This window comes from Phallusia mammillata, chromosome 4 (genome assembly GCF_965637545.1).
Source record: "Phallusia mammillata chromosome 4, kaPhaMamm4.hap1.1, whole genome shotgun sequence".
Taxonomy (NCBI): domain Eukaryota; kingdom Metazoa; phylum Chordata; class Ascidiacea; order Phlebobranchia; family Ascidiidae; genus Phallusia; species Phallusia mammillata.
In genome coordinates, this window is record NC_137255.1 from 15,177,442 (window position 1) to 15,194,086 (window position 16,645).

General features: G+C 38.9%; 4 protein-coding genes across 4 annotated transcripts in view; 3 read left to right on the forward strand and 1 right to left on the reverse strand.

Moving 5' to 3' along the window:
• The first annotated feature begins 170 nt into the window (after positions 1-170).
• On the forward strand, positions 171-5,047 carry LOC145224680 (ras-related protein Rab-27B-like). Its single transcript, XM_080091230.1, has 6 exons — positions 171-432; positions 1,026-1,189; positions 2,322-2,404; positions 3,300-3,403; positions 3,875-3,995; positions 4,255-5,047. The coding sequence occupies exons 1-6, from the start codon at positions 411-413 to the stop codon at positions 4,487-4,489; spliced, it is 729 nt and encodes a 242-aa protein (XP_079947356.1). The 5' UTR covers positions 171-410; the 3' UTR covers positions 4,490-5,047.
• A 211-nt stretch (positions 5,048-5,258) lies between these two features.
• On the forward strand, positions 5,259-9,078 carry LOC145224648 (uncharacterized). The gene is made up of 11 exons (XM_080091185.1): positions 5,259-5,460; positions 5,646-5,905; positions 6,252-6,349; positions 6,440-6,578; positions 6,676-6,846; positions 6,954-7,098; positions 8,043-8,134; positions 8,195-8,363; positions 8,431-8,584; positions 8,669-8,782; positions 8,900-9,078. The coding sequence occupies exons 1-11, from the start codon at positions 5,383-5,385 to the stop codon at positions 8,950-8,952; spliced, it is 1,473 nt and encodes a 490-aa protein (XP_079947311.1). The 5' UTR covers positions 5,259-5,382; the 3' UTR covers positions 8,953-9,078.
• A 52-nt stretch (positions 9,079-9,130) lies between these two features.
• The window catches only part of LOC145224643 (sushi, von Willebrand factor type A, EGF and pentraxin domain-containing protein 1-like), a 78,312-nt gene continuing 70,797 nt past the window's right edge, over positions 9,131-16,645 (forward strand). The window contains exons 1-7 of the mRNA XM_080091180.1: positions 9,131-9,681; positions 9,947-10,050; positions 10,125-10,235; positions 10,300-10,475; positions 11,145-11,187; positions 11,387-11,498; positions 11,687-11,830. Of these exons, the coding sequence (XP_079947306.1) occupies positions 9,582-9,681; positions 9,947-10,050; positions 10,125-10,235; positions 10,300-10,475; positions 11,145-11,187; positions 11,387-11,498; positions 11,687-11,830 (790 nt within the window). The 5' untranslated portion in view covers positions 9,131-9,581. The remainder of the gene's footprint in view (positions 9,682-9,946; positions 10,051-10,124; positions 10,236-10,299; positions 10,476-11,144; positions 11,188-11,386; positions 11,499-11,686; positions 11,831-16,645) is intronic.
• On the reverse strand, positions 12,632-15,226 carry LOC145224645 (uncharacterized). Its single transcript, XM_080091181.1, has 2 exons — positions 14,067-15,226; positions 12,632-13,882 (listed from the first exon to the last, which is right to left on the reverse strand). The coding sequence occupies exons 1-2, from the start codon at positions 15,099-15,101 to the stop codon at positions 13,208-13,210; spliced, it is 1,710 nt and encodes a 569-aa protein (XP_079947307.1). The 5' UTR covers positions 15,102-15,226; the 3' UTR covers positions 12,632-13,207.

Consider the following 16,645-nt stretch of genomic DNA (forward strand, 5'->3'; position numbering starts at 1 on the left):
TTTTGTGTTTCGGTGCAAATTTAAAAAAAAACATAGCCGAAATATTAGTGTTCAAATGATGCTTTTAAGTAACTTATAGCAATAGAAAGGCTTTTCCATTGCTCGATTTCTGAAAGCCTATTTACACAATACGAAACTTTAAACGAATTGTTGAAATCCCCCGTTTAATTTGTGATAATCTTCTTTGATGGCAGCTTACGGATTCAATAGGCTCGGTAGTGGGTATTAACAGTCACGCGCCGAATTCGCAGATCAATTGCCATCGAATGCATTCAATGTAAAAGGTTTGATTATTGAATTTTGCGAGTTGAGGTTATGCTGTGGTGAGGCTTGCACACAGACATCGGTACACGCTGTTGACTAACCGCTACACTACCAGTCACGGATAGAATCACATTTAGTTTTCCAAGATGTCATATCAACAAGAAGATGGTGAGTTCGGTTTTGTTTTAAGCCAAAACTTTTTTATAATGTAGGTGTAGCAAACATAAGCATTTAAAATTTGTGAAGTGATTATAAATTTGGATATTTGCCAACATTTTTGGCGATAGTTTATGGCATTTTATTTTTGTCACCATCGCCTTTTGTAACGTGAGTTGTATTGCATTGCGATTGTCGTAATATTGCCAGTTAATCATGAATAATTGATAGCGCCTTTACACGGTTGACCAGCGAATCTGCACCGTAAAAGCATAAGAACTGTGTGACTTGTGCTGCTGGTGCCGTACGTTAACAGTGTAAGGTCGTCGAGTGCCAGACTGGTGATAGGACAAAACTATGGAGCGATAACAGGCCGCTTCCTCTTCTACAGGCTTATACCAGTACATCCGCTTTCGTCATATCTATTTTGTGCCTTGCATTGTTGCACTGTCCACACGGAAAAGCTGATCACGTTGTTACTAAATCAACACAAACCACAACCTACTAAGCAACAGTTTTTGCAATAAGGCGAATTCACTTATTAAATATATAGTCAAGTAACCGCGATTTGTATTTAACTATAATCTCATTATTTACATGTACAGGTGGGGAAGACAATTTGGACACCAACTACGATTTCCTCATCAAAGTGCTACTACTCGGCGACTCAGGGGTGGGGAAGACCTGTTTCCTGCATCAGTACACGGAAGGAGAGTTTAAGCAAAAGTTCATAGCTACAGTCGGTGTCGATTTTCGTCTTAAAAAGCTGGTAGGTCAAAAATTGCATAACGATGACCTAGGGTCCTAGGACGTTACCATAGTGCAGGGGTGGCCAACCGGTCAAAGCCTAAGAGCCATATTTTTTATTGTATTACCACAAAGAGCCACAATATACACATAAGCACATATGTTTAATGGTTCGTCACTACGTCACACACAGCAACCTGTGCTTAGCCAGATTTATTCTAAATGTCGCACACCAACAAAATAATGACACAATTTGACTTGTACAGACCACGGGCCAGTCATTTTCGATAATCAATGGTTTGCACTGTTTCGCACACAAAACTCTCATTTCAACGAATCCAACAAACAAAAACATACGAATTAAAAAAAAAACATTTTTCACTGCCAGTTTGAAGGCTAACTCGACAAATTTGTTTACTCAAAAGATTTTCCCTGCTGCAAAACTTTGCGGTATTTTCATCTAACGCGCATGCGCCCCAAACTTAGGTGCCGATTTTAGCTAAAATGCAAAGTGGCGAAACTAAATTCATTGCGACGTCACTAATGCATTCACCACCAACACTCGCTCAATTCAAAGCCAAGACAAACTGCCCATAAACTATAACGTTCGTCATAACCCGAAAAACAACGGATTGAAGCATTATTTACTTTGGAACACATTTGTTGTAAATATTGCTGTTGCTTTGTATCTCATTCGCATTGTACATAACAATGAGCAAACATTCATTGTTCAACAATTGAATATATGCCATCATAATCAAGTCATTTGCCACATAAGGTTGCAGTTTTAAGGCAAGCTTTGAGGCCATACCGATAGTAAGTTTGTTCAAAAGCAAGATTGTTAAAGCTTTACTTTAAATTTAACAATTTTTGTACCAGATCGCGACATACTAACCAAAATATACACAGTGCCCCCAAACTTCGACAACGACGTAAGAGCCGCATAAAACCAGGGGAAGAGCCGCATGAGGCTCGCGAGCCGCGGGTTGGCCACCCCTGCCATAGTGCATCGCTAAGGACTATTGACGCATGGGGTGTACAAATGCCTTGTGATCTGGCGGTCAAACCATATATACACTATTAATCGATGTGTTCTGTAGATTAGGAAGGATGGGATGTACATGCCCTATTTACTTTGTATCTTGTTTATGCAGTTTTACGAGTTTCCTGAAGACGACGAGGAAGATTCAAAAAAGAAAATTCATTTGCAACTATGGGACACAGCTGGCCAAGAAAGGTTAAACGTTTTTTGTCCCCCTATGAGACCCAACTTTTCTTGCAACGACCGTATGTTTTCAATCATTATCGGCCCTTGAAGTTTGCTTAAGAGAAACGAAAATGCCATGTAGCCAAAAAACGTCTTTGAAGACGAAACTTTCTGCAATAAACAAACAAAATAAAACCTCATTTTCTATACTTGATTGGCGTACATAAAATGCCGCAACCATTCCATATTGTTTGTGGATAGTGTTGTTAAATATACATGAATTTTAGCAACGTCCTGATAAACTCCTGGTATTTGCTGAGAAGTCCGGTGTGGTAATTGGCCAATATTATTCGAAAATCGGCAGTAATGTGTTAGCGTCACTCTTGTAGACATACATGGCTGCACGATATGTAAGTCCACGGGTTTGCTTTCACTTTTTGATCTGGAAGATGCGACCTGCTGGGGTTTAAAACAAGCAAACGCTTCTAATAAAACACGTTTCATTTTTTTACGAAACAAATGGAGGCCATTCAATATTTTTTGATAACATGGCCCTGCAAACAACACATTTTTTCAAATTGTATGGTCTGACAGGTAGCTTCTACTTCGGACCGCAGCCAAACTGTGGGTCGTTTATTTCTAGTAAAATGTCACGCTTTACAATTTTAATGACATGTGTCTAAAATGAAATTCGCGTGACTAACATGCATAAATTAGACAAAAGAGACAGATTTTAAAAATTAAACAGTTTCTAGGTCAACCACTTCGCTAATTTTAAGTCATGGGATCTCATTTAATTTTTATTTATATGCTGTTAAACCATAAAAAGGTTACACTGCTTTACGAGTGATTGCGTATTTTGAAGGAGTCGTTGCAAAGACAGCTAAACGACCGGCAAACTAATCATATCAATTATTTGTTTCAGGTATCGCAGTTTGACGAAGGCCTTCTTTCGTGACGGGATGGGGTTTCTACTTCTGTTTGATCTTTCACGCGAGACAAGCTTTCAATCCGTGCGACAGTGGCTCAGTGAGAACATATTGATCGGCGCAAAACGAACCGATCAATTTAGCAAGACAATATATATGCGAACATATTATAGCCATCAAATAGATTTGCAACGCGTTTTTCTGGATGCACAATTTCGAAATAATACGAAAACCAGGAAGTGATTAATAATTTACGTTAAGCTAAAGCCAAGGCAGCTTTCGAGATGCCAGCATTAGGTTTTCTCGCATGGTCAAATTTTCTTCTGTTTCCGCCTGTCAAAGTATGTACGGTTGTCAAAAATACAGCTGTGGTTGTATAGAAAAGTAGAATTTCTTTGCTAACCTGCCAGACAGAATTGCTGTTTAAATGCGGCGATGTTTATTTCGACATCACTTATTTCACCATGAATTATGTAACATAAACATGTGCGAAACCACAAAACCACACAATAAACGTTTTGGCGTTTGCTCGTTATGCTCTAGATTTAAAATAAAACACATTTTTTCGCAGACGAGATCAAAGAACAGGCTTACTGCGACAATCCCGATATCATCTTAATTGGAAACAAGAACGACTTAGCAAACTGGGAAGTTAAAAGTGAACAGGCAAAAGAGCTTGCCAAAAGTGTTGGGTAGGTACCACTCTCACTGACTAAATGCCAATGTATAACAACACGATTTAACCCGTCGGGGTTCAATTTGTCACCGGTAAAACCCGAAGTATATTCTACTAGGCTTTTGAAGTATATGTTAGGTATCACCAAACAACGAAGCGTCCGCACAGGAGGTTTTGCCATTAATTTTTGCAATGCCACATATCATTAAAGGCGTTGTTAGAATTGCCGCACACAGTACACAAAACGCAAATTCAACACGATGTTTTCATTGCAGTATTCCCTACATTGAATCCAGTGCCGCTACAGGAGAGAACGTCGAAAAGGCTGTAAACATGCTCCTTGATCTCGTTATGAAAAGAATGCGAGAATACGTTTCGTCAATGGATTCGGATTCACCCAACGGAGACTCAGCACAAGCAGAGCAGGTTGCCCGTGCAATGCCCAACAGCGGAAATGTTTCGATTCCGGAGCCCGCAGAGGAAGAGAAGAAAAGTTCATGCCCGTGTTGAGGGCCGAAAAAAAGTTGATGGACTAATTTTTGAAAAAGTGCAATATCTTAAAGTTTTGATCAAACCGTCTTCGACTCGAGTTTTATTATTCGGTATCATACTTTTTAGTATAAGGTTGAGATTAAAAATTCCCAGGACACTTCAAAAAGGTGCACATTTCAGTATAGACAAGAAAGTATATAGTGTTACACCCATGCAAAGTATGAGTAGTTTGTTTCTTGTAAGTTGTGCATAAAGCATTTGTCTTTCAAACGTATTCAAATCTTCCGAACTACAGTGTTTCATAAAAAATAGTGATGAAATGCCAAGATATAATTGCTTTTTAAAACCGAGTAGTGTACGAAAATGTGTCTGTTATATGTGTTCTCTGATGTGTGTCTCACATGCGACACCATGCGACAAAATATTTGTATGAAGTGTATTGTGTTTACTGTATGGGGAATCAAAGTGGTATGTTCTAAATTGATTACCTTTTTATGAACTTTCTTTATATTTCCAATACCTGTATTGAACGCGCAAGGAATAAAGACCATGTATGTTTTAACAAAAGCGACAGAATACCTATTTCTATTTCAATTATATTACCCCTTTTATTGTAAGACCTCGTTGTAAGATGGTCAGTCTTGTTTCGGTGAATTGATAATGCGAAAGTGAAACAAAAATTTAGGGGATAATCTGTTTCGAATGTCCTGGTAACTACGTCAAAGAAAAGAAACAAAAGCCCTCAAGCATCGCCCCAGGCTACATTACGCGAACTATAGCAGTATTCTACAGCTGATATCATTCAGTGAAGCAGCTTGTACAGAAAGAAAGGTGTTCAACAACAGACAAACATAGAGAAGAGAAGCAAAACATGAAATTAGGGTTACAATTAACGTAAAAGGAAGTTTTTAATGTTGCGACGACTTTTCGTAATCATAGTCTCGTTAGCTTTTTGTACAACTTTTCTTACTATTCAGCAAACACAACAGGTAAGTTTGGTAAGGTTGACTTGATTGGTTTTTAAACCCTGCTAATTTCTTACTAACCGGTAAACTTTATTTCGTGCTTCTCTGGAAAAACGTTTGCCAACTTACAAAAGAATTAAGCTCAGCAATTGGATTTTTGCTCAAGATCCCAAAACTCAATTTACTTTTTTGTTTTTAACAATTAACAGTACAAACTTGGCTATGCTTCAAGCATTTCGATGGCAACTCCACACCCCGTTTTCCTTGGTATGAAGCGAATAACTCTGATGCGAATCGAACAGCGTAACAAGCTCGCGAACAAACACGATGAAAATTCAAAACGAAAAATTACCAACAAAATATCCCAGGAGCAGGACAATCAAAGGAAAAAATGGTCGTTAACCAGAAGTCGAGAAAAACTGCTCGTTCCTATTCTGTTTTACAACATGGGCCCGAACAATCTTTTCAGGTACTATTTACAAACAACATATTAAACTGTAATACAGTAAAACCAATGGACGATGAAATCCTTGGTAAAACAAAATCTAGTTCATTTTTATGTCGACGTATTTCGTTTTCCAGGAACTGATGGTGCCACATAGGCGAAATATATATATTCCTTTATCTGAACCCACTGATTCTGTTTTACCAAGGATTTTATCGTCCATTGGTTTTACTGTATGTTAGTTAAAAAGACGAACAGTATTCGTCAGTTTAAGTCGTGCTATTGATGGTTTTGATCTATTACTATAAAGTTGTCATTTTGACATAATAAAACTGTAATTTATGTGTCATATTTTTATGTTTGTGCAAAGGATATTTAAAGAGACGGTTCCGTACGCTAAAGCCCTAAACAGAACCCTAATTATTCCACCATTTCACCACCATCCGCGTATGAGACTAAGCCAAGAAGGTAAGTAACGTTACGTTACATATAAACCTAATGTGCTAGCTAGCGGATGACGTTTATACTACGAAATTAACATGTTTTTGTTTGAAACAGACAGAGAAGGTAATTCGACAAGTGACGTGGACATTCAAATATTTGACGAAACATTTCAATCAGTGGTAGAAGAAAATGCGGATAACATCGTTGACGTACAATTACTTCGCCAATACGTTGCCGTTGGAAACATGAAATTGTAAGTAAATTGACTTTCCCATTTGAGTTTTGCAATATACTTGTTGCGCGATGGTGCAGAATCGAATTTAAATTTTCGTTTTCTGATTTTAACTAAGGTTCAACAAGAAATGCGGAAAACACATTGACTTACTTGTAACATGCGGTGATGTGTCCGGGAAGAGAGAGGCCGGTTTGCATCATTTTACCTCCTTTAATGACATCACTGTGACAAGAAACTTGACTGTTGACAATCTGCGTGACTTCACAGAAAATAGTGGTTTGCAAATGTAAGTACATCGTCATGTTGTCGTGGATCAGTCTTTATTGATACTGCAAAAAAAAGTTTTTACTCAAACCCCATCTTTTTCATCTAACATGTTGTGGTTTTTCCTAGAAATTTAAAATCGGTGACAAAAGTGAGTCGAGTCTTGGGCTGCGTCGGGCTTGCAATCGGATCTAAATGTTTGGGAAGCAGAAAAGACTGGTTCGACCAATGGCAAGATATTTCAAAATTTGTTAAAAGGCCCGTTAATGTTAGGGTAAGTTATTACCTACCGCAAATACCGTGCGTCGTAGCGATGCCAAAGTTAGCAAATACCATACATTATAACAGCGGTTCTTTTTTTGTCCACGCCCCCCTAAGGTGTTTGTCGGGCACTTCACGTCCCCCTGAAACAGCCAAAAAACGACAGTTTATCGAACACATGCAGCAATGGAACTACCAGAAGTTTCCGTTGCCTATGTTGTAAACCAGGGATGACCTAATTACGGCCCGGGGGCGTTAAAGATTGTGCAAACATTCATAGAACATTTTAGCAATAATTTTACCTGGTCTAACAGAATTACAAGGCATAAGTGTCAACCAAAAGCAGTTTGTTATGTCACATACAAAAGCAAAGAATAGTAACTGTGTGTTAAAAATTGCCTTTTTAGTTCTTTGTGGTAGAATAAACGTACATTATTTGGTATGTGGCACTTTTCCATTTTTCATAATTTTACAATTAAACAGCGGCACAATCTGAATACAAATAATATCATGGGAAGACATGAACCATATGCGGTCTCGTCAAAATCGCCTCGCGAGTGCCAGTTTGGGAAAAGCTGCACAGGGCTTGTAACCCATGCGGCTCTCTAGCGTGATTATTAAAATTATCCGGCCCGCAGTTAAAAAATTTAGTGACCCACGTTCTAAACTGACAAACTAAAAACTTTGCCACGTATGTCATTATTCAAGTTTGTGTTACGCCATAAGGCATCATCATATTCGTTTTTTTAAAAAACGTTTGTGCTCGCAAACAATACACTACACTTGCTAAAATAATTTGAGGAGAAGGTGATCCATTGGCTCACTCCCCCCTTGGAAATGTCTGGCGCCCCCCAAGGGGGGCGTGCCCCTCTGGTTAAGAACCACTGCATTATAACATTTAACCCGATAAAAAAGTCATTATAAAGCACAGATGTTTAAAATCTGTTTTACATTCAGATGTTGGCCAACAGGTTTTTGTCTCATTCGCTAAAATCAAAAGGATATTTGGCTGTTCATTGGCGATACGAGTACGAAGACTGGAGGGACATGTAAGTTGCGTGATATGTTGATTTTTTATTGTGACAATTGCTGTTGAAATTATTTTATAGGTGCAAAGATTCTCGCCCAAAATCGGTTCGAAACATTAACAATCCGATGTGCACTCTTGCACACAAATTTACCACTAACTCGTCTTTTCTTCATGACTTGTTGACGGCAATCGAAACATTTACGTTAAAGAAAAACTTACATGCGATCTACATCTCCACGCCACCTCAAGTAAGCAACATAACGATCAGTAATTTGTAAATTTTGAATCGAACCTAAATGATCAATATATCCACAGTTAACTGTTGCACTCGATGCGATCAAGCCGTCTTGGCCACGGCTGTACACTATAAGCGACATTGCAGAATATGCCTCCAACACGGATGATTTCCAAACAAACGTTTTTGAAACCAATTTTGCAGTCTCGTTTTTGGAACAAGAAATTTGCTACCGTAAGTGAAATATATTTTTTCGATTTTCCTGTCAATCGTTTACGGCGAAAAAACAAACAAAATATTAAAGGTATTGAACTTTAGGAAGCAGCTATTTTTTGGGAAGTCCGCTATCTTCATGGACCCAAACAGTTTTGCTGGATCGAGTATCATCTGACCTTCATCAACATGGGAGTGTGCTGGATGTTATTTCGGAAGGTACGGACTTTTTACCTCTGTTAGTTTGATAGTAGTTTACTTACATTTTATAACATAAAATTGTTAAAAACTGTTTCAGTCGTGGTTGGTATATTGTAATATAGTACGTGTTTTTAGGTGACAATTCTGTTTATCCGAAGCTTACCTGGTATTTTCCTGAAGGGCAATAATTGTGTTTTGTTCGGCCTCAACTTATACCGTCATTGCTTATGTTTTTATGGCAATACGTGTTTATAATTGTCTAATTGTCGCACTGTGCATGAGTTCATTCTTGCAATAAATCAAATTCACAGCGATATTTGACCCAGACATACAGAAAGCAGCCTAATGTAGCAGAGGGCAATGCTTGAGCAAATTGTTGCTGTTTTCGTAAATATTTACAACCTAGCTTATCAGCATTGTATACATGATGATGGATGTCATCGATAGATTGGGGACGAGCATCCCGCCACAAACAAAGAACCAAAACCCCGATGATTAACAAACCCCAGATTTCGTCTGTTTCTGAAGTTTGCATACATCAGCGGCAAATCCTATAAACGTCAGCGAAAGTTTTTCGCGGAACTGATTTTGCTGTGGGAGCAATGCGGTTCAAATTCGTTAAACTTCACAAACTGTTTTTTGTCTGTTGAAAAAAGCAGACATTTTGCGCAACTATATAAGCAACGACAGGTTTGGCAAATTTCTGTTTGCAAAGGGTCGTTCTTTCGACCACTATTGCCGAAATATAATGTCAATCAATTGGGAAAACGAAAATATTAAAAACTGAAAAACAGAATCAAAAATTGTGTCCGTCAGGATGCCTAGGCCTATCGGGCAAAAAATGGAGAGTAGTATTGTCAAAATTGCAATGTTAACTGCATTATTTTTTTGCCAAGTTGAAGCCCAAGATGCTCACGGTAAGTGATTTTTCGTATTTAAGCCAAGTCTCGTAAATAGCAGATACTCACAACTTCAAACCGCAACGTGCTTTGACGAAAAAGTCGGTAAACAAACTACAAACTAAGGTTTTTTAAACACAAAGTCTTAATCAGACGTTTCGGCGAGTGTTAATGACATATTCAGTGATAATAAAGCAAGTCGCTTTCAATGTGTATTTAGGCATTTGTATTCCTTACATAGAATATTGTAACATGAACAAAAACATTTTGCTTATTCATGCAGCCGGTCATGCTCATGCGCAGTTTGGAAAAATTAAAAGCATTCCTTACAAACCACGCCTACAATCTCAAGCATCCAACTTGAACACGGCACGCATCGATGACGTGGTATAACATTATTTCATTGCCACTTGTAGATATTTTTCATGCCATTGGTTGTTAAATTTTAAAACGTTTTGAAGGTTGAAATATTCAAGCGCAATGTGCTGCGTTTAAGAAACAACCCCAAACTTGATCTGGTTTTCGTGATAGACGCATCTTACAGTGTGCAGCTGCCAAACTTTAAGGACGAGGTACAATTGAAATTTCTGACAATCAAGCAATACGACTGTAATATAAACGAAAATGCGCTTACAGATTCGGTTCGTAGCTCGGTTTGTCAGCGGCATACCAGTGTCTTACGACACGACCAGGGTTGCTGTTATCACATTTGCAGACAACGCACAAGTTTGGGTTGATCAGGTGACAGCCGACAACATCCACGACCACAAATGCTCCCTACTTGGTACTTCTCTGCCAGCAATAACTTATGCGTAAGTAAAAAAGTTTTATACTTCTTATTTGCAGATATGCACTATATTTAAGACTGTTTCTCTGTCCGCTTTTTAAGTACCGTATTTGCTCGATTGTAAGCCGCGGCTTATATTGTTTTTTAGCTGCCGGTTGTGCGGCTTATAATCGAGGGCGGCTTATATTTTAATTTTATACCGAAATCATTTCTACACTCCAACATTTTAAATTATTTCGGGTTCAAAACATGTATGCGTGTACAGATTATACGTCGATATACGTTCTGTCGGGTACAGTTATCAACGTAACTAACAGATATTGGCAAATAGTCATACCATATAACTACAGAAAGATGTATTAGGAAACAATCGTATCTAAAATTCCAGCGTGCGGCTTACAATCGAGGGCGGCTTACATTATTTTTTTAACACCTCAACATGCGGCTTACAATCGAGGGCGGCTTATAAACGAGGGCGGCTTACAATCGAGCAAATACGGTATTGCCTGAATTTGGAAAGGCTGACATATAAACAAACAGTTTTCTTCTAAACTTGACTGGTTGATTATGACGTCACAAGCTAATACTGAATGAGAGCTTTGTGCTGGACAGCAGTTGGGGAGAAAACAGTTGGAAATCCTGGCTGAGTATTCTTGTAGTTGTTTTTTTACAAGTTGTTTCTGTTACTTTTCAGGAGTGGTTCAACTTACACATTGGGAGGTTTAACGGAAGCTAAGGTATGATAGTTGTATTCGGACAGTACGTAACTTTTAACTTATTGTGTGAGTTCAACTGCAAGATGCAGTATAAATGATGTGTTGTTTGTTCATATCATGTACAGTTTAAGACAGTAACTAGGCCGATATTAACATTTATACCTTGCAGATTTTTTATACCTTGAGTACGGTAAATATATGGCCTTATCTTGTCTTGCAGAATATTCTGGACCATGCTAGACCTGAATCCAAAAAAGTTGTATTGCTGATTACTGACGGGCGTTCAAATGGCGGGGATCCGATAAGAGTGGCACAACGCTTGACCCGAAACGGTAAGCAACTGGTAATTGCCTGGCGCAGTGGCCTTCTAAGTTTTGACACATGTGATACAAGCGGCATTAGACAAATGCTTCAAGGTTTTTTATGATTATCCGACTTTGTCGCAGGAACTTAATTTATTTTGCTTCGTTATAACAAATGAAGTACATGTGCTGAAAACTGAAGTATATGTGCTAAACAGGTGTTGAAGTTTTTACCTTTGGAGTTGAATCAGGAAATGTGGAAGAACTAAACAACATTGCTTCCAATCCAAAAGAAGACCATGTGTATGTTTTAGACAGTTTTGCCGAATTCGAAGCAGTGGCACGAAGGGCTTTGCATGCAGGTATTGCGTTTGTTATCTTTTTTATTGTAAACAGGCTTCACCATTGACCTGAAGCTGTCAATACGTACAACCCAAAAAGAGCATGTCCCCGCTATAAAAAAACTGTTTTACGAAAATATTTGCATTAAGGCAACCAATTAAATTTTTTTTAGGTTTACGGGGCCATACACTAAACCAAAAAGTGTGATAAACATCTAGGGTGAATAAAATACCGAACGTTGTTAGAAACAGGGCAGTAAAAATAAAGACGTTTCTTGGAAATAAGGACAATTATTTTCCTTTTGAAACATCGTTCATCAATCAAGGGCTTATGTAAAAATCAGGCCGGCATATGGCAACCGTGTGTGCCCATTAATATGACTCTCTATAAACTGCAGAAAGAAATTTTGGAAACTTGCAAACTGTGCCTAAATTTCTATTGTCGCTTGAGGGCGCAGACAATACGTTTGTTTGGATCTACCTTCTGAGGGCAACCAGGCCCGTTTTGGTAAATCTTCGCAGACTCGTAACAGTAGTACAGAATTTACACAAACATCAGAACAGTGACCTGTGCTCGCATATGTTAGCAAGCTATATTAGTTTGTCAATAAAGAGTATTGCAACATATGATTCATGTAATTGCCGAATCAGATACGCTGGCTAATTGTGGCGTGCGTTCGTTTATTGAACGGCTTTCGTTACTGTTTTGTTGCGACGTTTTAGTTGCGTCATAAGGTGACACGATGATTTGTCACGTACTGGGCTGTGTGCAGGCAATCCTAACGCAGGACTGAGGGGTATTGGTAGTACGACTGCCAACCCTAAAGTAACCGTCATATATTATCGAACATTTCTTTACCAGTAAATGAATATTGGTTACAAAATGAAGCACAAAAAACGTGTACCGTGATATAGACATCAAAAATACATGAATATTAAATGCCCATGTTTAACCTATTTTGCTGCATCGTGGGACGATTGCATTGACGTTAGTATTTTTTTAAACGACAATGTACGTTTTTATCGACGTGACATTGCAAAACCAATAATTAAAACATGACACATGTAATTAAAGCAGAACGTAATATAAGAAGCAACAATCGCTACAGTCATAAACCAACAAGGGTAAAAAACAAAATACAATATTAAAATTATAAAAAAAAGTTTTTGTACATACTGCTCATTTTAGGAAATACTGTTGGAAATCATGTTGTATAACACTTAACTCGACGTCGAATATATATAACTTTATACACATTACGTTGCTAAAGTCGACAGTCATATGTAAATTAACTTTAAAACGATTGCAGTGAGTGGTACTATGAATATCAACTAGACATGCTGCTAAACGTATTTAAAACCCGGTTTGATAAACCGTTCTATGAAGTAAACTTGTGCTTAAATGGATGCCCGTTTCTTTCGAATAGTCGCGTGTGTGCTGCTTTTTGGACTTTCAGGGGCTGACGAGGGTTGATGTGATTCTTGGCTGTTTGTGTGTGTTGAAATGTTATCGAAGGTGAACTTGTACGGGCTCGGATTGAGACGTGAACCATTATCAAAGCGGGTCTCCGCCGCTCGCTTTAATCCAGGTGAAATGTCGCTTACGTTTGGTGCATAAGAACCCTTCGCAAATCCCAGCTGTGATTGATTGCGCTTCGACGTTGGGCCACAAATCGGAAACAATATTTCGCGCCATTTGCTGTATGTCGCTATCAGACACAGCTGGTTGACAACTATATTAAAGTTGTTCATTGTGCTGATAAGCAGCAGTGGCGTGCCAACCCCGAAGAGCAAGGCAACTGTAACCATCGTTACGTCTGATATGATGCACATAGTGGTCCACATTACAGCGCGAATAACTGATTGCTGCATTCTTTTACTTAACATGTGCGTGGATGTGTTGACACGCAATTCCGATTTTCGACGACTGGATGCTGAAACACCAGGACCGTCTTTACTCTCCGAAAACCTTCTGCCGAAGAGTCGACCTTTTAGAGATCGATAAGGAGCATATAGTTTTGCCGCATGCAAGCCCAGGTTTTTTTGTCCATGTTGTTTCTTTTCACCATTTATCTGCACAAAAATGTGGCCGTTATACCTTGCATGTTCTGCTAAAAATAAAGGACAAAATTGCTGCTAAACACGTAAACAAAATATTTTCCTTTGACGATGATTACCAAGTCTCTGGACAACAAACAAACAATTATGGCATGTTGGCGGCGGTCCTATTCTATTACTTCCTACTTGAAGTACTTACCGACGCCGGTGATGATGCTGCTCCCTGGGGAGGTTGCCCTGGCGGTGCCAAAAAGCTGTCACGTGAAATACTTCTTCCGTCAGCTTTGTAGACGTCAAACTGAGATGAACGAAATGCGCTGGACCTGCGACTGTGGTGAGAAGGGCTTGGCGACGGACATGCAACCCTGCCCATTCGATAAGCATCGATTTTTCGTCTCACGAGCGGATAGAGAAAAAGACCCAAAAGTGATAACTGAAATGTCGAGGTCAGCGCAATATAGAAGAATATAGGCAAGGCCTCGTGTGTATTTGCTATGTCGTATACAGCGACACAGCCAAGGTAGTAAATTCCAACCCCGTCATCTGCTCTGTACTTAATGGGAATAAGATGAAACACAGACAGCACGAGGAGTAAGGTCATAATAACTATAGGCAAATAGCGACTAAACCGAATCAAGTGCTTTCGGTAGATTAGGTTTTTGACCGCCGGATTGTGGTAAAACATCCACTGTCGCACCCACAAAAACCCGTAAACGCAAACCATCGTTGAACCGTACAAACCAACCTCTGTGATATCGTTTATCACTTCACAAGCATCGTCAGATCTTGCATCCCAGGCGTAAAAGAACTTTACTTGGTCGACGAGGCATTTTAGTAGCGCTGAAGAAGACGCTCCAAGACCAAATATAAACATCCAACGTCGATACGAACGTTCTCGTGAATTAGTACCCCGATTTGGTGGACCTTGAGGCACCGGGTCCACTGCTGTATTCCGACGACTGTTATTGTTTATTGATGCTATTCGCGATGCTGTGCTGCCCCATTGGGAATCGTTGCGCTTACGTGCACTTTTACTGAAGTACTGTTGACGAGATTTCGACTGTTTCCACCAAAACAATGACAAGCACACGATGAAGTAGATGTCAAATAAGGAACAAACCACTGTCACGACCTGACAGGCAACCCATAGGTCATGTCCGCTTTCGACAAATCGCTGTACAGGCAAGAGTGTCCCTGTGGTATTTAGCTGTTCAAGCTTGGCTGATTCTGTCATCTTCTTATTCTTTCCAACATCATAAATTGTTAAAAACGTTTTTTACAACAGCTTGTATCAGACCTAAAGTGAACGCTGCATATAACAGATCAACTTGTTACAATTGGCAGGCACTGATATTTAATTAGATAAGCGATGTGTCATACTTGTCCAATGAAATGATGACGTATAACAACACGTAAGCTTTTGTGTCGTATAGGGTAGTCATAAAAACCAAAAGTTTTATGAACCACCATACAACCTTTGTGATTGCCTTAATCGCGCTGTGTAAACATCTGGTAGATGATAACTTCAACTAGCACATTAATAACGTATTGTTCTTCAAAGCATAGTAGCTGTTTAATTGATTTATTCTGGTCAATGCCGTGGTCTTGGCAGACATTCTTTGGTCTATAAATCATAACAGCAAAAGTTGTGGCTACATCATCTTTAACACTACAGGCAGCAGTTTAAGACAAATTTAACACACTTTTTATGTGCAAGTACAACAATAACAAACTGATCTATTCATCGCTCAAACACAGCAAGCCTTGTACCCGCGTACACTATTTCCTCCTTCTCCTATAGACGTCGGCTTGGTTGGTGCTTATTATTTTGGCACTAATTTCCATTTCATGCAATGAGTCGAATTTCGTTATACAAGTTCTAAAACATTATATCTCTTGGCGTGTTGCATATTAAACAAAGAACGTGGAAAATGCAATACTTTCATTAAAAAGTGTAAAAAGACATCAACACTTGTCCCCTAACTTCTAAGGCGCCTTGTGAAGTTTCTGCTGCTTTTAAAGTAGTAAACAAGTCAGTTTTGCATTCGCAAAATGAAAACAAACTGGTGTGTGGCGACGTTTCATTGATGCAGTTCAATTCGTGACGTGGCGGACGTTTATATCCTGTTACCAAATTTTGCCCCCAAAACACACAACGGAGCTGGTTGTTGGGTTACGACGTTACGTACTACGATCATACGCATTGACTACGGGTATAACTTCTCTTAGCAATAGCTGTACTGTAGTTTAACATATTGCACCCAGCTGCATAGTCCAGGTACTTCAACTTACGCGATTCACTGCCTAAAAACACATGCGGCAAGACAAAACACTTATGTGGAACCAAACACAGACAAATGTTTTAGGTTGGCAGGCTGGCTACCACTAGCGAAATATAAGCTTAACTTTTGACTGTGTGATAGAAATACAGTACCAGACACTAACTATACAATGCTTGTGTAAAAATTCTAAATACCTTATGTCTGGCTCATAGTCAAATACCTAGTCGCCCAACATTACCTCACAAGACATTAAAAACCCTGAATGTGTAAATTATATAAAAGGGAGTTAAACAGAGTAAGGTGGATTAACTTCGATTGAATTCGTGTCCGATAGTTATTTGCCAAGATAATAGGGATCATTTTAATTCCTTTAGGTTGTATTTCTTTGATGTCTGCCTGGTTGGTCACGATTTGGCTTTAACTGCTGTTTCAACATCAACGTAATAACTCGCAACCGAGAAGTTATAATGAGCCATACAATAATTTGTTGCGTGAA